Consider the following 21,797-nt stretch of genomic DNA (forward strand, 5'->3'; position numbering starts at 1 on the left):
CAATGTCACAGGACATGACTATAAAGGAGTGAGAGTTAAATGCTCTGAGGTCATTTCCCTGTTCAGGAGGAGGAGAAAGAAGATGCTCAGAGTATGAATGTGAGTAACTTCAGAGAATCTGGTGAAGTGCTCGCTTGGAGAATACAGAGAGAACTCCTAGAAATTGGAAGCCTGACAAATTTGTTTTTAAATAAGTGAGGGAATAAACGACTGAAATGAAATGCAAAGGAAGCACCAGAAAACGTATTCTCTTTCCTGTCTCTAGAAGTGTGTGGTGAGGAGGTGATGTGTGGAGCTTCTGGAGCCATGCTGACACCATGAGGAAGGAAGCCCAAAGGGGAAAAGTCAGCGCACTAGGAGGGCAGAGGGGACAGATGAATGGAAGCCGGGCTCCAGCTCCAAGCACCGCATTCTCCTGGATGGGCAGATAGTTGAGGTAAGGTCAGTTGGCCTCCTGGAACAGGAGACGTGAATGCTGAGGAAGAAAGAGTGTCTATCCTTCTGACACCCTGTAGGTGTCTGCTACAAGGACCATGGCCCTCGGAGCTGCCTGAAAGCCGTCTTGCCACCCCCTGAATGGAGTGTACTTGAAAATGAAGCCATATAGAGGAAGCTAGAAAGAGAGAACACGAAATTTGATGGCATCATTTGAACTCTTGGCTAGAGCCATACCTGAAACATCTACCCCTCCCCTTCTTGGTTAATTCAATAAACCCATCCCCCTTTTGTTTAAACGTGAGCTACATTTAACATTTTTAGTTATCATTTGCAAACAAGTCTTGAGTAACAGAATAGCTGAGGAATTTTCAATGATTGAAAAAGGGAAACTTATTCTTTTGCCATGGAAGACACTTATCCTTGTAATTGCCAACAATAGAGGGTTCTTGCAAAGACTCACAGATAACACCAGGGAAGTGTCTGACCATGTTGGTACCCAAACCCGGGACCCGCATCTCAGGGTTGCTGGGGAAAGTAGCTTGAGCTCAGAAAACAGATGGTGGATGTGGTCCCCCTATCATATATACCCTGTTTTGCATAGTTCCCTGACAGTGTTGAAGCAGGTGGCTATTCTGGGAAGCAATCTTAGGGAACAGTGAGATTGCAATGAGCCTAAGAGAAAAAAAGCCTGTCAAGAGGTGTGTTATAGAGCAGGCTACTGCCGTTGGGACCCGGGGCTCCATCCCAGCCCGACTCTTCGAGAAGCTGTGCAGAATTGAAAAAATAATAATAATAAAAAATTTAAAAAGAAGGCCAGGGCAGCCCCAGTGGCTCAGCAGTTTAGCGCTGCCTGCAGCTCAGGGCGTGATCCTGGAGACCCAGGATCAAGTCTCACGTCGGGCTCCCTGCATGGAGCCTGCTTCTCCCTCTGCCTGCATCTCTAACTCTGTGTGTGTGTGTGTGTGTGTGTGTGTGTGTGTGTGTGTTTCTCGTGAATAAATAAATAAAATATTAAAAAAAAAAAAAAGAAGAAGAAGAAGAAGGCCTGCATAGCAGGCCACGTGCATGCAGGGGTATTTATCTGCTGGTTACTGTCTCCCACGGCTTAAGGATCACCCCAGAAGTGTTAACTCACTTAGAGTTCTCAGTCTGCGTGTGCCCCATGAGGCTGTGAGAGAAGCCTAGGGACAATAAGTGACATTTGGAGCAGCTGAGGTGGCCCTGGGGCTATGCTCATGCACAGCTGGCTGGCTGTTATAACAAGCAAAGCAGGAAGGTGAGCATAAAGGGGGACCTGAGACAGGTGTCCAGACCCATACTCCAACAAAGAGATACACATCCCTTCACACAGCACCAGCCAGCTGGGATTGTAGGCACCCTGCTTCTGCCAAATGAAACAGATGGACTAGGTTCAGGTCCAGATTCATGGCTCAGTCGGCCTCTGCCAGGAAGTTACCTTGGATTCCCCCTAAAGAAGAACTAGGAGTCATTCCTCTGAGAATTCTAAATGCAGTGTATCACATGGGTCCCTCCTTGGGGGACCCCGAACAATGATGGCAGCATCACAACAGAGGTTTTTGAAGGGGATGCAAAGGGCTCTCAACGTGGCCCTTCTTACTCTGACCCTCTATAAAACCTAAAGGCTTTCCAGTGAATCACCGAATCCTAGTACCAGTGTTTCCTGGAAGCAGGAATAGAAAGGAGTGATACTTGGCCAACGACTGAAAAATCGTTAAAGGTGCTGACGATAACAACACGAAGCCTGGTTCTGAAAAAACTCAAAGCATCTTGCTGGCACCTGGTTTGGCAGGATAAAAACAGCACAGGATTTGCAACCACACTGACCTGACTTTGAATCCCAGCTCTGGTACTTTCCAGCTACGTGACTTTGAGAACATCACTCCATCTCTTTGAAACTCAGGGGAGATCTCACCTCATCTCTCAAATGGGAGATAATAATTTATCTTTTTTTAAGATTTTATTTATTTATTCATGAGAGACACACACAGAGAGAGAGAGAGAGAGAGAGAGAGGCAGAGACACAGGCAGAGGGAGAAGCAGGCTCCACACAGGGAGCCCAACGTGGGACTCGATCCCAGGTCCCCAGGATCACACCCTGGGCCGAAGGTGCCGCTAAACCGTTGAGCCACCCCAGGCTGCCCTCTAATGGGAAATAATAACATCAGCCTCCCAGGAATTGTCAAAGTTAGAAATAATGCACATCAATTACCAGCACAGTGTCTGGCACATAGAAGGTATTCAAGAAAAGACAAGGAGAAGGAATGAACGAATGAAAGGCAGAAATGTAGAGGAAAGCAAATCTTTTATCAAATGTTATGGTTTACAGAATACATACACTGACACTCTGTTAAAACAGAAACAAAGAAAGAGAAAGCTTTTCTACATGGCAGTGGAGACACCAGAGAAGGGGCCTTAGCACACAGCTTTCAGGTCAGTTCAGAAAGCTCATTTGGGCTCTGAACTAAAGCACCCTGAGGATGGCATGAATGGCCCTCTATATACTTAGGGTGGAAAGGCAAGCCTTGGTTTGAGGTCCAGCCCCTATCTTCCCCCCTTCCAACAGTCATGGCCAGATCACTTGGGTGTGAGATGGTCCGTGCAGGCAGCTCCTTGCCAGGAAAGAGAAGGAGGAAGAGCATCCCAGAGGCAGAGAAGCGCTTCCCGATCACCACCACAGAGTCCTGTTCACCGTGGTCCACCCAGAGGCCTGTCCCGGGTCCCAGGTGTCCTGTGGGCCCACATGGGGAGAACATCTGAACATAAGGAAGTAACTCCTTTCTCCTGGTAGTTGGGAAATTATCACTCTTGTTTATTTCTGGGCAGTAATCATTCTTCTCTGTGTTGTCCCTCTGACTTGTCCTCCGCAACGAAGGAGGAAGGAAGGTGCCATCAAAAGAAGGTACCAGTTGTTTTCTTTCCATGTCCTCAGAGAGGCTAACAGTTGTGGTTAGGAGCAGTCACGACTCCTCCATTCTGTAAATTACTCACAACAGAAGCTTCTAGTGTCTCCCAGTCGTGTTTAATAGAGGGAGAAGGGCCAGAGCACAGCACAGCTGGAGGAGTCTCTCACCGCCTCTGAGAGAGGCAAGAAATGGTTCTTCTTCAGGGGCGAGGCCGCGTCGGGTACCCTCCTGCCAAATGCCTCATCCACCACCAGTCTTCGCAGCCCCAAGTAGCTCAGATTGGCGGTGGCTGCCAGGCCCTGCAGTCACTGGGTGATGACCAGCTCACCTGTGCTGGCTCCTTGGCTCCTGGCTCTGACGGGAAGACCGGGCTTCTGCTGCCTGGGATTTGCCCTCAAGCACCTGCCGGACCCTCTGCATCCCTGGGGAGGAGAAGTTAGCACCCTGGCTGGGGGGCGGGCAGGATGAGCCAGCTGAGGCTGCTAGAGCCACAGGTGAGACGAGAAGAGGGAGGACAGAATGAAGGGCATGGTGAGGAGGTGAGGTCACTCACCCAGGCAGAGGCGGTGGGCCTTGTCTGAAAAGACCAAGCGGAACCAACCAGGCTCTTTACACTCGAAGGTTTTGCCACAGGACAGCAGCACCTTGTTGTCCAAAAAGCAGCGCCAAAGCAGCATTTCCTCCTTAAAGGTGGCCTCGGGCAGGTACTGGGAGGGTGGAAGGGGTTCAGGCTGCAGATGAGACACCCCTACCCCTCCCCTGCCAGAGAGAGAGGCTTAAATTCCCTCCCGGCCTACAGCCCCACTTGCATTACCTTCCTCAGGTCAACCCAGATGAAGAAGCCTGCCCCACCGCTCAGGAAGGGGATCCCCAGGGCCCGGAGCTCCCCTGTGACATAGGTGTGGGCAGCCTTGAGCCGGGCATGGTTCTCAGGCAAGTACACCTGGTTGATCCAGTCTGTTTGGGTGAAAAGAGAAGCCAAAAAATAAATCTCTCATCAATCCTCCACTCTGTCCCATGAGTCTAAATGGTAACAAGAAAAAGGCCACGAGGGACACCTGGGTGGCTCAGTAGTTGAGCATCTGCCTTTGGCTCAGGTCGTGATCCTGGGGCCTTGGGATCAAGTCCTACATCGGGCTCCCCACAGGGAGTCTGCTTCTCCCTCTTCCTATGTCTTTCTGTGTCTCTCATGAATAAATAAATAAAATCTTTAAAAAAGAAAAGGGCCACGAGCTGCCAAGACCCTTTCTCCAGCTGGTTGATGGGGAGGATGGGAATATTCAATGTCCAGTAAAAAGCCCCCAAAATCCAGATACCTGGCCTCACAGCTCCCAGCCTGCAGACTCAGGAGTCCCTCAGGGTGCAGACCCTGACTGAAGGATGGCCCACTCACACAGGGATGCTTCCGAGTCACAGAGGCTGCAGTTCAGATCCTGGCCTGGCCACTCACAAGATGTGGGGCCTTTGGCTACTTCGCCTCCCCGTCCTCATCTTTTTTATTAACTTTCTCTAGTGTCTCATTTGATGAAGTTTTGGGTTTTTTTAAATGATTTGACATTTCTTTTTTTTTTTTTTTTTTTTTTGAGAGTGAGTGAGCAAGCTCGAGAGAGTAAGCGAGCGTGCAAGCAGGGGGAGGGGCAGAGAGAGGGGGAGAGAGAAAATCTCAAGCAGGCTCCACACCCAGCATGGACCCCAATGCGGGATTTGATCTCACAACCCTGAGATCATGACCTGAGCTGAAACCAACAGTCAGATGCTTAACTGACTGAACCACCCAGGAGACCCCCATTTGATGAGTTTCAACACATGTACAGATCTGTGTCATCACCCCCTGCAAGCAGGACACCAAACAGTTCCCTTGCTCCAAAGAACACCCTCGTGCTGTTTATAGTCACATCACTCCCCTGCCCCCCCACAACAATGGGTCTGTTCTCCATCACTCTGGCTTTGCCTTTTCCAGAATGTCACGAGAGGAATCCTCCAGTCATGCCATCTTGTGAGACTGGCCTCTTTCATTCAGCACAATGCCTTTGAGCTTAGTCTGTGCTGCCCTAGATCTCACCGTAGAGTCGTATTCCATTGTGTGGACGTGCCACACTTTGCTCCCTCATTCATCCATGGGAGGACATTTTGGGGTGCTTCCAGTTTGGGGTGATCGTGAACAAAGCAGCTACAAATATTCCCATAGTGAATATTTGGTTTTGAGTGACCATATGGGTAAAGAGCTAGGAGTGGGATTGCTGGGCCATTTGCTAAGTGTATGTATAACTCTGCAAGTAACTGCCAGTTGCTTTGCAGAGCGGCTCTGCCACTTTACATTCCCAGAGCAGCGCGAGAGTTCCAGGATGTATAGGGTTTAGCACGTATAGGGTTTAGCAATTCAAGAGATGAAATGCTCTTGAGGATGCTCTGCATCCTCGCCAACACTTGAGGGTGTCACTGCTATTTTCAATTTCAGCTGTTGTAGCAGGTTAGAGTATCCAGCCCTCATTTCCTCATCTATAAAATACCAGGGAAAATACAGGAATATCTGCTTCCTAGGATTCTGGAATGAGATGGCGCGATGAGAATATCTAGCTCCAGTTACAGATCACCTTTGCTGGATCACCCCAAACTGGAACCTTGCTATTAAGACTCAGTATCTGAGACCCTCATAGGCAGAGATGCTTCCATTATAACCGTGTTCCCTTTGTAGCATCTACTCTCTTTTTTCAAATGCTCACAGATGATAATAATGAGTTCATGTTGACCAAGTAAGTGACTCTTATATGCCAGGTACTATTTGAGTTGACAAATCACACTAACTGAGGTTTGGGGAGGTGAAGGAAATGGGCCACACAGCCAGGAAGTGAGCAAGCCGGTTAAGAACCCAGATGTGGGGATCCCTGGGTGGCGCAGCGGTTTGGCGCCTGCCTTTGGCCCAGGGTGCGATCCTGGAGACCTGGGATCGAATCCCACATCGGGCTCCCGGTGCATGGAGCCTGCTTCTCTCTCTGCCTCTCTCTCTCTCTCTCTCTCTCTCTCTCACTATCATAAAGAACCCAGATGTGGTCCTGGGGCTCTCGAACACCACCCTAAAGTCTTCTCATGCAAGAGGCACCCACGATCCCTGGCCAGTTCCTGACCAACTACAACCTCTCCCCCATTCTCAAGGGCCCAGGCCCAGGCAGTCACCACGGTCCTGGAGCAGCTGTGCCATCTGGTACTGGACCAAGCCACTGAGGCCATGATATCGGCAGAGGGAAGCCACCGCAGTGGCCACATCCCTGTTTTCTGTGTACAGCGTGCCAAAGCGGAGCCCAGACATCCCGAAGTCCTACAGGAGAAAGGCACCCTAGGCAGTGGCCAGCCCTCCACAGAGGAAGCTGGTTCCACCCCCCTCTCTGCCCTCCCACCTCCCTGACACCCAAGGCCAGCCAGGAACCTACCTTGCTGGTCGCCCACATCACATGAGTCCTCTGGGGGTCAGGCAACCTGCAGAGAACAGTGTGGGAACAGAAGCAACACAGATCCACAGAGGCTCATACGTGTTTGGCTGAACAAATGAGGAGATGGATGAATCTAGTTCTGGTTCTGTGTGAAGCCCTGGTTTCATCTCTTGAATTGCTAAACCCTATACGTGCGTCAGAGCAAGGATCAGCAAACTACAGCCTGCACGCTAAACCGGGCCAGAGGCCTGTTTTTGTAAATAAAGCTTTACTGAAACACAGCCATGCTTTCTCACATACATCCTGTCTGTGGCCGCTTTTGAGCTATAAGGCAGAGTTGAGTGAGAGACCAAAGGCCTATAAAGCCTAAAATATTTGCCATCTGATCCAAAACTATTTGCCAATTCCTGATCTATAGCTCAGCTCAAGCTCCATTTCCTCAGACTTTCTCTGACCACCTCCCAGTAGACCAGGCCTACTGGGGACCCCAAACAGATCCCCTCATGCCTCCCCAGACTTCCCCTTTTTAGCACTTACAGCCACAATCAAATGACTGTGTATTTAGCTACTGCTAAAATGTTTTTTTCCTGGGGGCACCGAGGTGGCTCAGTTGGTTAAGTGTCTAAGTCTTGGTTTTGCCTCAGGTCATGATCTTGCAGTCATGGGATCAAGCCCCACATTGGGCTCTACCCTCAGCATGGAGTCTGCTTAAGATTCTCTCTCCCAGGCAGCCCGGGTGGCTCAGCGGTTTAGCGCCACCTTCAGCCCAGGGCATGATCCTGGAGTCCCAGGATCAAGTCCCACGTCGGGCTCCCCACGTGGAGCCTGCTTCTCCCTCTTCCTGTGTCTCTGCCTGTGTCTCTCATGAATAAATAAATAAAATCTTAAAAAAAAAAAAGATTCTCTCTCCCTCTCCCTCCTGCTCACTGTCTCTCTCTCCCTCTTGCTCTCTCTCAAATAAATAAATAAATAAAATTTTTAAAATGTTTTCTCTGGCTAGAAATAAAAGTTCCACGTAAGATGGGGCCTGTCTTTCTCATTCACTGTTGTCTCCCAGCACCTACCACAGTGGCTGGCACAGAGTAGATGACAAGTTGCTATTTCTCTGTGTCTCACTTTCCTAATCCATAAACAAACAGGAGTAACAACCATCCACTTGGCAGAGCCTCGTGAAAACCAGCTGAGAGAACCAATGGAAAGGATTTCACAGGGTCCAAAGTTCTGAACAAATACCAAGAACTGTTAGATTTGCTCAATGTCACATTTACAGACTTTACAGATGATCTGGTCCAAGAGTTTCCAAAGCTGTTTCAACCAAGATTCTTGGCTTGGACTAAATCTAATGAAAAAGCCCAAATAGCTAGAAGTGCTTGGCACATGCCTGGGGCTACAGACGGATTTGCTGAATGAATTAGTGAGTGAGTGGATGAATGGATGGATGGATGCATGCATCCATGGGGCTGAAGCTACTCTGCAGATAAGGGGAACAGCAACGGAGACCAGTTCCCACCCTTGCAGCCCTCTCCCCACCACCACCCCTAGGAATCCTATGGCCTGGCCCCTCCTTGGAGCTCTCAGAGAGGCCACAGAACAATATGAAAATCCCTGATGTAGCCCAGCCATCCCATCTTCTCCTTAGAGGATCTGAGGACAGTGGGACCAGCTGGATGGAAGAACTGCCCTAGGACAGGTCACATCCTATGGGCCAAGCCACAAGGGGCCAGGAGACCGGGGTTGGCAGAGTCGGCTGTGGCAGGGCAGGCTCACCCTTCCAGGCTCAGGACACTGCAGTACGCTGCCGACTTCTCAAACACGGACAGCATGTAGACCTCATCCACCATCACATGCAGCTCGTGCCTGGAGGGGCAGGGAGTGGGGAGGAAACGGCTTGGTCTGGAGGCCGAATGTGTCCCCCAGGGTGGGGAGGCAATGACTCAGAAATCCAAGAGGACCACAGTTGAGCCCAAGGTTACCAAATTTTTTTCCAGACACACATTTCTTGCACCTTTTTTTTTTTTTTTTTTTCAAACAGGAAGCCAGGCATACAAAGCAGATGTCAGCAGGGCTTTTGAAGCACCGTGGAAGAGGGGCCTTGGGTACCTCCACAGAAGAAGGGTACCATGAAGCGCCAAACAGTTGTACAGACAGACCCAGACTCAAGTCTGGCTCCACTCCTCACTTTGAGGGCCTGTCCCAAAGCCCCCATCAGTATCCTGGTCGGCCAGGATGTTTTGAGGGGTGACTGTGGGGTGCCTCACCTCTTGGCAAATTCCAGGTAGTCCCGCAGCTCTCCTGGGGAGTAGATGTCACCCAGAGGGTTGTGGGGATTGATGAGGATGAGACCTTTGACCTTCACACCCTGAAACCATCAGTGGGACAGAAAATGCTCAGCTCCTCCCGAAGGCCAGAGCCCGAATGGGGCCGATTGCTGGGCAGACTCCCAGGGAAATGTGATGGGAACAGGTTCATGACCCAATGTGACGCAAACAAGGGCAGAGAATTAGGTATCTGCAGCAGATATACGTATGTGCAAATGTGTGGACCAGGAAAGAAAAAAAAAAAAAAAAAGGCAGAGAACAAAGCCCAGAGGCAAAAATGCCCAAACGCCAGTACAGGTTGTCTTTGTTGGTAGAGTAATGGATAGGGGTTTTCCCTTTTAGAATTCCCACAGTAGGCACTTACAACTTTAATGACCATGGCAGGAAAGAAGCCATGGGAGTAGTACTTGTCTCTGTCTTTCTTCAGTAGGCCCCCACCAAGTGAGAGGGGAATCACGTCCTCGAATCACCAGGGAGACTGATGCACTACAGACCCCTAAGCCCCACACTTGACCCACTGAGTCAAAATAGGGTGGAAGAGGGGTGGAGGTGTTAAGCTCCCTGGTTGACTCTGTAGACGTAGGTCTGAGTCTTGCTCTAGTGGGAAGACCTTCCATGGGTATGCTCCTGATTGGCCCCCCAGAATGGTTCCCTGTGACCATCTGAAACCCCAACCCCGTCGAGGAGGGCCAACCTTGCTCCCAGGATGAGATCGGCCACAGGAAGTCTGCACCCTGCTCAGACCCATCCCTCCCAGCCCTGGGTTTGATTCGACTCCCAGACCTCAGAATGAGCTCTTTGCAGGGCCATCTCCAGCTTCTCCACTGTGAGCTGGAAGGGACGTGTGTCCAGCCCAGTGACCTGGGGAAAGATGGAGAAAAACCAGCAGCCAAATTCACCGATCCCCCAAACCTGAACTTCTGGGATCTCTCCTGTTATCTCTAGCCTCCTAAGAATAGTCTCTGAAGAAACTCTGACAAGTTCACTCCTCCCAGTGCCCCCCTTCTCCACCCCATTATATCAGGGACATCTCATCAGTCAGAGTGGGGAAGAGCCCCCATAGATCCTCTGACGGGATCCAAGAACTTACAGGCTGAGGTCTGCTTTGCCCTGTCCTCACCCCGCCATTTTGCTGTAGTCTCCCTGGGGCTGCCCTTGGCTTCTACCCTAAACCTGGAGACCTCAGAGCCAGGACCTGGGGAGCCCCAAGGGAACCCAGGTTATGGACAGCCATGGGCAACAGAAGGCTCTACTCCCCTTCCAGCCATAACCCCAGAGCCCTCAGCAGGGACTTCCTCCCATGACTCCCCTCAAATTCAGAGACAGGAAAGTCTTCACCTCTAGGAAGAAGGCCCAGGCCTTACCTGGGTTCTCAGGAACTCTTACCTCACTGTCCAGATGGACACAGACCAGTCGGACATTGCCATAGAGACAGACATGCTGTGTGATGGCTCCATAGTAAGGGGCGGGGATCAGGAAAGCCTCTGAGGGCAGGAATGGGCCAGCGCCTGTCACCCTGTGGCCAGAACACCCAGTCCCCCATCCACAGGCTCCACGTCCCTCCCAGCTTTCCATGCCTTTGGGAGAGCATTGGGGGTACACTCCATCTTTCAACTCCCAAGCTCTTTCTAACATTTGGATTCCCTGAGATCAGTCCCTTTTCTGATCATCAGTAGCTAACGTTTACTGAACACTTACTACATGCTGGGAACTGGGCTAAACGTGTATTTGTGTGTTATCTCATTCGATCCTCACAATCACTCTATGACATCAGTACTATTCTCACCCTAACTTTACCAAGGAGGACACCAAGCCTCAGAGGATCCCACTGAAGCTCTCCACCTGCTGAGCCCCTCCAAGCACAGACTGGGATCCAGTGAGTTGAAGTTGCTGGGGGATCCGGGCAGCTTCAACAAACGTGACAACATACAGAGCTGCCCAAAGATCAAGTTTGTTCAGGAGGAGTGGACCCTCCCTGTACAGGGGACACGCAAACACAAGGCTGAGCCATCTGGCAGGGGTGGGAGGGGGATGTCATGCAGAAGACTCTCGCCATGGATGGGGGTGCTGATAATGACCTCCAAGGTCTACCCTATTGCGGAGGCGGGCATTCCTCCAGTTCTGAAGAGGATGCATGGTCAGGCTGCCCTCCCTTCCTATCTGCCCCACTCACAGCTCTGGGAGGGGCAGCCTCTGTCCTACATGTGCCCTACCCCAGCCACAAGGAGTGGACCAGATGTAAACCAGGGACCCAAGGGAGCTGATCCGCTGGCGGCCAGACACCCAGCACGTGCTCTCTCCCATGACGTCACTCCGGGAAGCAGAGACACTCATGAGATGAGGAGGTGCATCTGAGCAGATGGAGCTGGGGCAGCTACCCTGGGCCACGTGGGAGGCGAGGAAGGTCCAAAGAGAGGCTCGCATGTACAAAGGGGAGGAGGAGGGACTGCACACCCCTGTGAGAGGTGGAGAGGGTGACACTGATCCCACTCTTGACGGTTCTCAAATGGGGAGGAATTGCCTAGCCTGTCCTTGTGATGAATCTTCATCTTGTGGTTCAAATCCTGGTTCTGCTCTCTCACTATATGAATTTGACAAGTTACTTAACTCCCTGTGCCCTGTGTCCTCCTCTGTGGAACGGGGAAGGCACAGAGCCTGGCTCAGAGGGGAGAAGTGAGGATTAAATGAGTCTATGTGTAAAGTCCTAGGCCAGTGCCTGTAACATAGCACGTGGTCAGTAAACTCTACCCATGTAATCACCGTCAGTGAAGCTGGAGTGAGTGGGCCTCTATTCTGGCGACAATAACCCCTGGCCATGACCCGCTCTCTGGCCAACTATGGCTCCTGTAGCAGACGCTGCTGGCTGCCTACCCAACAGCCATTCCAGTATTCTGGCTAAGAGAGCACCAGATTTCCCGGATATGACCTGCAGTAAGTCTGAGGAAGGTGGCCTATCCCTGGCCCTTGGGGATGAACCACTTTTGGTTTCAGTCAATTGTGGTTCTTATCCTGTTTGCCAGGGACTGCTTGGGGAATGGGTTTGTGAGTCAGTTCTGGCCAATAAGACATAAGGTGGGCTCTGCTGGGACTTTTTGGGGGGAAGAGTATCTCTCCTGCCCCCTGCCAATAAAAAAAAGACACAGGCAGGACACAACCTTACCCTTTCTCCCTACTTTAGACCCACTGTCATGAAAGGACACGCAGGCCATCACATGAAAGGAAAAACCAAGTTCATCACAGAGAGAAGGCATCATGTTGACCTCCTCAGAAACTGCCAATATCCGAGTCAAGCCCTGATTAAGCCCCCTGCAGTCTAGTAGTCTATTATGGCCGAAAGCATCGCAAAAGACAGGCAACTGTGGACACTGCAGGCATAGGGCAGCGCCCCGTGCAGAGCAGGCCGTGGGTCACTTACCCCCCACCTCACACAGCACTGTGGCCAGAGCAGAGAAGAGGGAGGCACAGCCATTCAGAACAACCACCTAAGGGTGACACATCCGTGTGACAAAGATGAGTATCTGTCCAGGAGGAACAAGGATCTCCAGCTGCATCCGGGCTAGCGGTTGTGAGGGTAGGGGAACAGGTCCCATCTTGGTGCCCTCTGTGGCTCTGTCATGGCAAAGCCACCAGGAGAAGCTGAAGGCCTCTCCTGCCTAACAGCCCAGTGCATCTGTGATTTATTCTTTGGACTGTGCTCTAGGTCAACAGAGCAAGGGAGAGGGGGCTGGCCACTCCAAGTGTCTTGCCTCAAGATGTGGAGGCAATGAGGGACCATAGAACAAACTGGAACAGAAACTGTATCCAAATTATATCCCCTAAATATCTAGGATGAGGAAGAAAAAGGGAGGAGGTATTCCTAATTCCACCTGGAATCAAGTCAAAACTGAGTGAAAGGCAGATCCCAAGCCCATGCTACCCCTACCCACTGTCAAAAGTTGGGGGAGGTGGGCAGAGGAGCAGGGGAGAGCAGAGCAGGGGGCTACTCACGTTCTCTGGTTTAAGGGGTGCAGGGCTCTTGCAGTAGAAAGACAGGAATCTGGCCACTTCCTCCCGGAGACTAGAGATCAGACAGAGATGGGCAGTGCTCGCCATCCCCGACCCACAGCCCATCCCAAAGCTCCTCTGGTCAATCCTCACCCAGATCCATTATCCTTCTCTGGCTTCCCACGAGGGCAGCGGGGTCAGTGTGGCCTCCGCATCTCAGGCCCACCAGCCCCCCACCTCACCACTACCTACACGCATGCAGACTTGCATTCTCTGTAGTTCTAGGACAGGACCCACCACCTAATCCGCAGGCCTCCAGGATACCAAAAATAACACTCCATCCACATGTAGCTCTAACTAATAACAATGCTATCATAACAATAACTATCGTCAGAGTCACTGTTGCTAAGTGTCATTGAGCATTTACATTATGCAGGAGTTAGGAGTTACTCAGGGAACTTTACTCCTTCAATCTTCCCAACAATCATACGATGTTATTATTATTGTCATTCCCATTTCACAGAGAAACAGGCTCGAGGGAAATCAGTCACTTGCTGCTCAGTGGCACAGTTCACTCCCAAGCCAGCGGGCTGTCTCCAGGGCCTACCATCCTAATTACTGCAGGAACATGCGCTTTGGAATCAAGTCCTGCTTGGCCACTCACTGCCCTTTAGGACAGCAGCTGCCCTAGCAAGTGCTCAGTCAGTACAAACCCCAATTAGCATTATTTACCATGTCCCCTCTTACCAGGAGGAAATGCCCTAGCCGGCATCCCATCTCACAACACTGATTCTGGTTCATCTAAAGCCACTGAGAGCATGGCGACAAGGGCTCCATGCCCGAAGGCCCCCCACATGCCTAAGACCCAAGAAACCAAGCTAGGGAGCTCCTGAGCTGGGTGAGACGACCACACGCTCTCTCCCTGCAGATGCTCCAGGAGACCCCACGACTGCCAGGTCTCCAGGACAGGCCCTCAGCCTCAAGCAGGCTTTCTCTACCTGCCATATTCACATCTGGGGCAGGGTCATTATTTGTTGTGGGGGCTTTCCTGGGCATCGTAGGAGGTTTTGCAGCATCACCGGCCTCTACCCAGGAAATGCCAATAATACCTCCTTCCCAGTTACGATAACCATAAGTGTTCCCAGGTGCCCTATGTCCCCTGGGGAGCAAAACCACCCTGGGCTGAGAACCACTGGCCCATGGCAACTACTTACAACAGATGTCCCCTCCAGTCAGGGTACTGCAGCAATGATGGCTCCACCCGCAGCATGTCACTCTGACTCAGCTAGGGACAGAGGGAAGAGTGGGGCTGAGTATCTGACTCTCGATTTCTGCTCTGGTCATGATCTCAGGGTCATGAGATCGAGCACCTGACTGAGCTCCTTGTGGGGCTGCTTGGGAGAGTCTGCTTGGGATTCTCTCTCTCCCTCTCCCTCTGTCCCTTCCCTTGCTCATATGTTTGTGCTTGCATGAATGAATGAATGAATGAATGAATATACAAACATATATATTTAAAAAATTAAAAACCCAGAGGGGTGGATTTGTAGAGGCAGTGATAGACCATGCTACTCGGCTTCTCGTTGGGGTGACACAAGGGGTCCTAGCATTGGGTGCCATCCCCTCAGTGTTGGCTCCAACTTCTGGAGGGATTCAGGCCATTGTGTTCCTGGCTCAGTTCAACCCTATGCTTTGGAAAATGTGGCCATTTTGGGATGCCTGGGTGGCTCAGTGGTTGAGCATCAGCCTTCAGCTCAGGGTGTGATCTTGGAGACCCAGGATCAAGTCCCACATCGGGTCCCCAGCATGGAGGACTCCTTCTCCCTCTGCCTGTGTCTCTGCCTCTCTTTCTCTCTCTCTCATGAATAAATAAATAAAATATTTTTAATTTTTTTTTAATGCAACTGTTTCAGCAGCCTGGGTGGCTCAGCAGTTTAGCACCGCCTTCAGCCCAAGGCGTGATCTTGGAAACCCAGGATCAAGTCCCACATCGGGTCCCCAGCATGGAGAACTCCTTCTCCCTCTGCCTGTGTCTCTGCCTCTCTTTCTCTCTCTCTCTCTCTCTCTCATGAATAAATAAATAAAATATTTTTAATTTTTTTTTTTAATGCAACTGTTGCAGCAGCCTGGGTGGCTCAGCAGTTTAGCACTGCCTTCAGCCCAAGGCGTGATCTTGGAAACCCAGGATCAAGTCCCACATCGGGTCCCCAGAATGGAGAACTCCTTCTCCTCTGCCTGTGTCTCTGCCTCTCTCTCTCTCTCTCTCTCTCATGAATAAATAAATAAAATCTTTAAAAAATACAGCTGTTTCGACACCATCCCCACCCTGACCTGATGCTGGGTAACTCCCAGAGCATCGCACACACAGTGCCAAGGAAAGCCAGAAGTCTTGAGAAGGGAACCAAAGGAAGAAAGGCAATCAGCCACTTGGACACAACTCCAGCCTTCTCCCCCTCCCCTTCTGCCCATAGAGCTGCCCTGTCTAGTCGAAGGCCGCTAGCCATGCGTGTCTGCTGAGCACTTGGAGTGTGGCTTGCCTGAACTGAGCCAACTCACTGGATTTTAAAGACTTGATATGAAAACTACGTAAAATATGCCAATTTTTTACATTGATTACATGTTGAAATGGTCCTATTTTGGATATATTAGGCTAAATAAAATATATTCCTCAGATGAATTTACCAGTTTCTTTTTACTTATCTAACAGGATATTTTAAATTATATATGTGGCTCACATTTTACTTCTGTGGGTCAGTGCAGCAGGGAACTGGTAGGTAGACCATGCCTTTTGAGCCCCCTCCCTATATGCCTCTCCCCTTAGGTCTTAGATTTGTCTCCCTTGGAAATAAGTTCCTTTGGGTCAGCCGTCACTCCCACCACAAGCCCAGACTCTGAGTCCGTGGCCTTGGAAAACACATTTATCAGGCATATTTAGTGGTTTGCTAGAGATGGCTCACACCAGCTCAAGAAATCTACTTAGTAAGTTTCCAGGAATTTTACAGGCTATGCTAAAAAAATTTTTTTAATTAAACTGTATAAATGTACAAATAAGTACACTGCATTAAAAAACACCAGTAATAAACGAAGGTAATAACTAAAACATCACTACTTCTGATTATGTCACTACATTCCTACATGTGCTCTTGAGGTTATTTCCATCTTTGTGTCTAGATGGTGGGGATACTACATAATGGGTGCCACAACCCCTTTTTTCCCAACTTTGTGTGCAGAGAGGTCATACCCGTGGCTTGAAATCAGCCACAGTGGAGGTATTTACACTATGGGAATTGGCAAAAGCGACAAATCAGAGTCCTCCCTACCCCAGAGCCAGTTGTTAAATACTGATCACACCCCACTGAATGCTCCCTATCCCACCCCCACCCCATGAGAGCAGGACCCAGCCAGCAGCGGGAGGGACTGAGTGTGGGGAAGAGGTGAAGAAGCAGGATCCAGGGATCCCTGGGTGGCGCAGCGGTTTGGCGCCTGCCTTTGGCCCAGGGCACGATCCTGGAGACCCGGGGTCGAATCCCACGTCAGGCTCGCTGCATGGAGCCTGCTTCTCCCTCTGCCTGTGTCTCTGCCTCTCTCTCTCTCTCTCTGGGTGACTATCATAAATAAAAAAAATAAAAAAAAAAAAGAAGCAGGATCCAAATAGGGAAGTGACTCACCCAAGATCACAGAGGTTGTCCCTGAGACGGACCTGGAACCTGGGTCTCCTGGCTCAGGCCAGGGCTGCTGAGGCAAGCAGCAGGCTCTTATCAGGGAAGTGTTCCAGGGAAATCCAAGAAAAGACAGTCCCTGGGAGCTGCTGATGCCACTAGGACTTACCCGTCTGGATAACAGGTCAAAGCAGAGTTTATTCTCACTGGTGCCCAAGTTAATGATGCCCTGGAGACAGAGAGACGGAGGCAGGGTGAGCACAGCCCAGGGGTCCCAAAGGATGGCCCGAGGAGCACACTGAGTCAGGAAAGCAAAGAGGGAGTAATCCTGCCCCTCCAAACACCCTTCCTTGTCCCACCTCCACTCAGCTCCCTGGTCCCATCTTCACATTTCTAAAGCTCTATTAATGCCATCTCCTCCAGGAAGCCTCCCCAGAACCCGGCCTAGAAAGGTACATCTTTTCTTCTTCTGGAACCCAAAGCTCTTGATCTGTTGCCCTTTAGAGCACCCCACTTAGTCTCTGCTTCCAGGTCACAGGGACCAATGTACATGCTTTATCTCCCCCACTGGATGATCAGATCCCTGAAGGCTGGATGCATGCCTGAGACACCACTGTATCTCGCAAGAAGATACATGTTTACAGTACAAGAGAATGTACAAAGTAAAGCAGTGCTGCAGTACCTTCTGCAGTAGAACAGAAACAGGGATACCTGTCAGCCAAGAAGGGCTCCCATGGGAGACCCCGGGCAACCACACAATACTTTGATCCCACCCACGAGGCAGTGTCTCCCAGGACCTGGAGGGGGAAAGGCCCACCTCAAGCTGTCCCGCAGAGTCCCCAGGGAGGCTCATGCACTAGAACTGCTGACCCCTGAGAAACAAACCAGTAGGCGCCTCTGCTTACCATTAATCTGTCCACAAATCCTGCCACTTCCACCTTCAAAACAGGTGGACAGCCCAGTCCCTTATCACCCTCCATGGCTAAGACCCCAATGGAGCCACCAGTGGAGCTCCCCAGTGGAGTATCTCATCTCTTTTCTTGCAAAGGCTGCCCTCTTCCCTTGCTTGCCTGCACTCACCCTACCCTCTACACGGTAGCCACCCCCCAAGGCATCTTCTGAAAACCAAAATTAGATCATACTCCTCCTCCTCCCAACACCTTTTATCTTGCTCTGTCCAAACTCAGAAGCCTGTTGGCATTCCATGAAGCCCCACAGGGTCTCCACCCACCCCCACCCCCCACCCCTGATCCTTCTGACCTCATCTCCTGCCAGTCGCCACTACATTCCAGCCACACTGGCCCCTGGGCTGTCCCTTGAACTCATCAAGCACAGATCCACCCTGGGGCCTTAGAACCCACTCTTTCCTCTGCCTGGAACATTTTCCCCCAGGTCTCTGCAGGGCTCACCTTGACAAGCAGCCCCTCAGATGGCTCCCAGGGAGCAATCCCCACCTCTTGGTATCCACACCCTTGTGTAATCCCTTCTCTGAGACTGTGGGCAGAACCTAGTGACCCGCTTCTCAGGAGGGGCAGATGTGACATCTTGTAAGAACAGGTTATGAGGTCTACAGCTTCTATCCTGGGTACTCATGGTGTCTCATTCTCTCTTGGATCACCTGCCCTGGGGGAACCCAGCTGCCATGTCATGCGTGAGCCAGTCCCATGGAGATTCCTGTGTGGCAAAGGACCGGGCCTGCCAACAACCACGTGAATGAGCCTGGAAGCTATCTTCTCTCCTGCCCCTCAACCAAGTCAAGCCTAAGATGAAACCATGACCCTGGCCTCACTGCAAGTTCATAGAAGATTCTGAGCCTGAGGCACCTGCCCAGATCCTGAACCCCAGAAATTATGAAATGTTTCCTTTCAGCTGCTGAAATCTAAGTTAATTTGTTACACAGCAACAAATAACTAATACGATCCTTCATATTCTTCCCGTCTCCACTTGAAATGTCACCTTAGGGAAGTGGCCCTCTGTGACCACCTTACATAAAACAGCAATATCCTCAGACTACCCTACCGTTCTCTATCCTCTTTACCTGGCTTTATAAGTGGCTATAGCACTTAGCACCACATATTACAGGGATTTTTTTTTTTTTTTTTTTTTGCCTGTTCTCCATCTGCCTCCTCCACTAAAACAAAAATCCCATGAGCACAGGAACTTTGCTTTTTTTTTTTTTTTTTTTTTTGCTCATAGCTGTAACCCCAGCATCTAGAACAGGCTAGGTGCTACCCTCTTGGTCAAGGTAGGGCATCCCACCCTACAGTCTCCCCTTGGGTTCCAGTGGAGCTGGGGGTCTCACTCACACTGGGGTTCTTATCCTCATCATACTCGTCCATGTGGTAGGTTCTGTAGCCCTCCTCCGCTGAGTCCCAGAACCATTTAATGATGCCTCCTCTAGAGGACAGGTAGGAGTTGTTAGAGGAAAACATGGCAGCGGGATCGCCCACCGCACAGAACTCTGGCAGCTTCTGGTCTGGTTTTCTGGAGCGTTCTCTTTCCAGACCATCCCCATAATTACTGTCCCGTGTGGAGGCTGAGCCCAGACCAGTGGCAGGTGCCCTGGATTCTTCCTGAGGCAGAGTGAACATCTGCAAAAAACACAGAAGCATTCAGGGACTGAATTAAGCATTCAGAAAAGAAGGGCTTTTCACAGTAGCAAAACTGAATGGGGAGTCATGAGGCCCTTCCCATTCTCCATAGACCCCTTCCTTTATGTTTAGTTCACCCTTTCCTGTGTCCCTTACCAGTCGTAGCCATGTGTGCAATGTCTTCAACAACTCAGTTCTGCTAACCATCTATTCAGGGCCAGGGGACTACCCTTGCTACTTTTATATGAATGTAACCTTATAGCTGCTTTCGCTAGTTTTACATTTACGGGGTTTTTCATTCTGCAGCCTAAGGGATCATCATCGTTCCTTTTCCGTTCTTGCTGACCTCAATTAAAATAAAATAATAATAATAATAAAAAACAGGTTAAAATTTTCTGACTCAAAGCAGAAAGAGCCTGGAGGCCCAGGGGCTTTGCGGTGATGATGTCAACAGGGCTAAAGGGCAGGAGATTGCCCGGTGATCTGGCGCGGATGGTGTGTAAGGACTAAGGGCAGGACTACGGGGGCGGGGCGGGGCGGGTCTCCCAAATTCAGGCGCAGCCAGGTGGAGGGGAGCACTGGTGCCAGGGGAGGGGGGTCTCCTCCTGCCAGCGGCCGTGAGCCCTACACTTTCCAGGCCGGTGTACTCACCTGCAGAGCGCGGTAGAAGCACAGGGCAGCGGAGCCTATAAATGTCACGAGTCACGGTGGGGGTCAGCCCTGGTGGCGCAGCGGTTAGCGCCGCCTTCAGCTCGGGGCGTGATCCTGGAGACCCGGGATCGAGTCCCACATCGGGCTCCCTGCATGGAGCCTGCTTCTCCCTCGGCCTGTGTCTCTGCCTCTCTCTCCCCCTATGTCTATCATGAATAAAGAAATAAAATCTTAAAAAAAAAAAAAAACGAGTCACCGTGGGCTAGACGCTTGGAACAGACCCTGGCTCCAGGCTCCCCGACCCCCGGGGCGCCCCGGCTGCACACTGCGCCCCCGGACCCCGGACCCCCGCGGCCGGGCTCTCCCGGGCTCACCCCGCGCCCCCGCGGCCGGGCTCTCCCGGGCTCACCTGGCCCCCCGCGGACGGCGCAGGCCGCAGCACCCGCAGCGCGGCGGGAGCGGGGAGGCAGGCGGGGCCGGGGCTGCGCGGGGGAGGCTCGGCCGCGGCGGGAAGGCGGCCTCGGAGGGCGGCGGAGCCTCGCGAGACCAGACGCGGCCGCCCCGGGGCGAGGAAGCGCGAGCGGCGCCGCCCCCTGCGCTCGGCGGGCGGTGCAGTGCGGGGTCGCGGCCCGGGCGGCGCTGGGGAGGAGGCGCGGACGCCCGGGCGTGACCCGCGCGCTGCCGGGGGCTCCCCGACCCGCTGGGCGCCCACCCGCCCTCGGAACCTGAGGCCGCCGCTGGCCGCCGTCTCCTCGTCTGGCACGACCTCCCGGCCTCAGTTTCCCCATTTTGAAGCCCTTAGACTCACGGAGGCTACTCGGCCAGTGCGTGCCTGCTTGCACTCGTGGAGAAGGCTCGCTGGGTTAAAGCGAGGGCATCCTTAAAACATCCCCCGCCCGGGACGCCCGGGGGGCTCAGCGGTTGAGCGCCTGCCTTTGGCCCAGGGCGCGATCCTGGAGACCCGGGATGGAGTCCCGCACCAGGCTCCCTGCACGGGCCGGCTTCTCTCTCTGCCCCTCTTTCTGTGTGTGTGTGTGTGTGTCTCTCATGAAGAAATAAAATCTTAAAAAAAATAAAAATCCTGCCCCTGTGAGAGTTTTTCTGCTGGCATTTGAAATTCACCTCCTTTCGCTCCATGGGGCATTTGTTGAACTCTGACACCGACCCTACACGTTCTGGGGCTTCCACAGTGTGTTAGGTTCCCCAGGCCTGTGCAAAGCCTTGAATAGGAAAAGTCTCTGTTCCCCATGAAATAAGCAGGATCCCTTAACACAGGTTGGGAAGACTTGGTGGTCTTCTGGCCACTCCACTTCTTGTCTTCTCTTTGGCCTTGCCAGGAACATTGTGGCCTTCAGCACCTCTCATGACTTTGTTGGTCCTCTGTGTTATGTTCTGTACAAGCCAGTTCTCTCCATTTAAGTCATATTCTGTTTAATTCCGATAAGTACTCTTACCAATGCCTAAAAAAAGAGATTACTGGGCCATGGAAGCAAGCGGCAGGGAGATTCACCCTCAACCCCGACACATGCATTGGCCCCATATGGGAAGACCTACACACATACAATTGCTATAGACTATGATGGCTGAGTTCCAAAGGATAAGTCCTAGTTAGCTTGTGAGACGGTGGAGTGTTGGAAACAGATGCATTAGATACGGCCTTGAAGGTCAGGGTCACTCTGGAACATTAACAAACTGTAACAGATCTAACAGGATGAGCTTGCAGGGCTTAGGAGAAAGGCTGGAGACACAGGGAGGGCTCAGGTCATGAATCATTGTAAATAAACCATGTTTAGGAATGTGGACTTCT

The 21,797-nt window shown here is 51.5% G+C and overlaps 1 protein-coding gene across 2 annotated transcripts; it reads right to left on the bottom strand.

Annotated features, from left to right (window-relative positions):
• Window positions 1-3,243: 3,243 nt before the first annotated feature.
• On the bottom strand, window positions 3,244-20,485 carry ACCS (1-aminocyclopropane-1-carboxylate synthase homolog (inactive)). 2 transcript variants are annotated; one of them, XM_038563515.1, is made up of 15 exons: window positions 20,400-20,485; window positions 19,055-19,339; window positions 16,918-16,977; window positions 14,307-14,377; window positions 13,096-13,165; window positions 12,524-12,590; window positions 10,495-10,592; window positions 9,892-9,969; window positions 9,049-9,149; window positions 8,558-8,647; window positions 6,791-6,836; window positions 6,537-6,678; window positions 4,177-4,319; window positions 3,916-4,069; window positions 3,244-3,784 (listed from the first exon to the last, which is right to left on the bottom strand). In XM_038563515.1, the coding sequence occupies exons 2-15, from the start codon at window positions 19,337-19,339 to the stop codon at window positions 3,687-3,689; spliced, it is 1,503 nt and encodes a 500-aa protein (XP_038419443.1). In that variant the 5' UTR covers window positions 20,400-20,485; the 3' UTR covers window positions 3,244-3,686. The 2 variants fall into 2 exon arrangements, with proteins under 2 accessions (XP_038419443.1, XP_038419442.1); XM_038563514.1 differs by lacking the exon at window positions 20,400-20,485 and adding an exon at window positions 19,991-20,185.
• Window positions 20,486-21,797: the final 1,312 nt, after the last annotated feature.

Source organism: Canis lupus, chromosome 18 (assembly GCF_011100685.1).
Source record: "Canis lupus familiaris isolate Mischka breed German Shepherd chromosome 18, alternate assembly UU_Cfam_GSD_1.0, whole genome shotgun sequence".
NCBI lineage: Eukaryota > Metazoa > Chordata > Mammalia > Carnivora > Canidae > Canis > Canis lupus.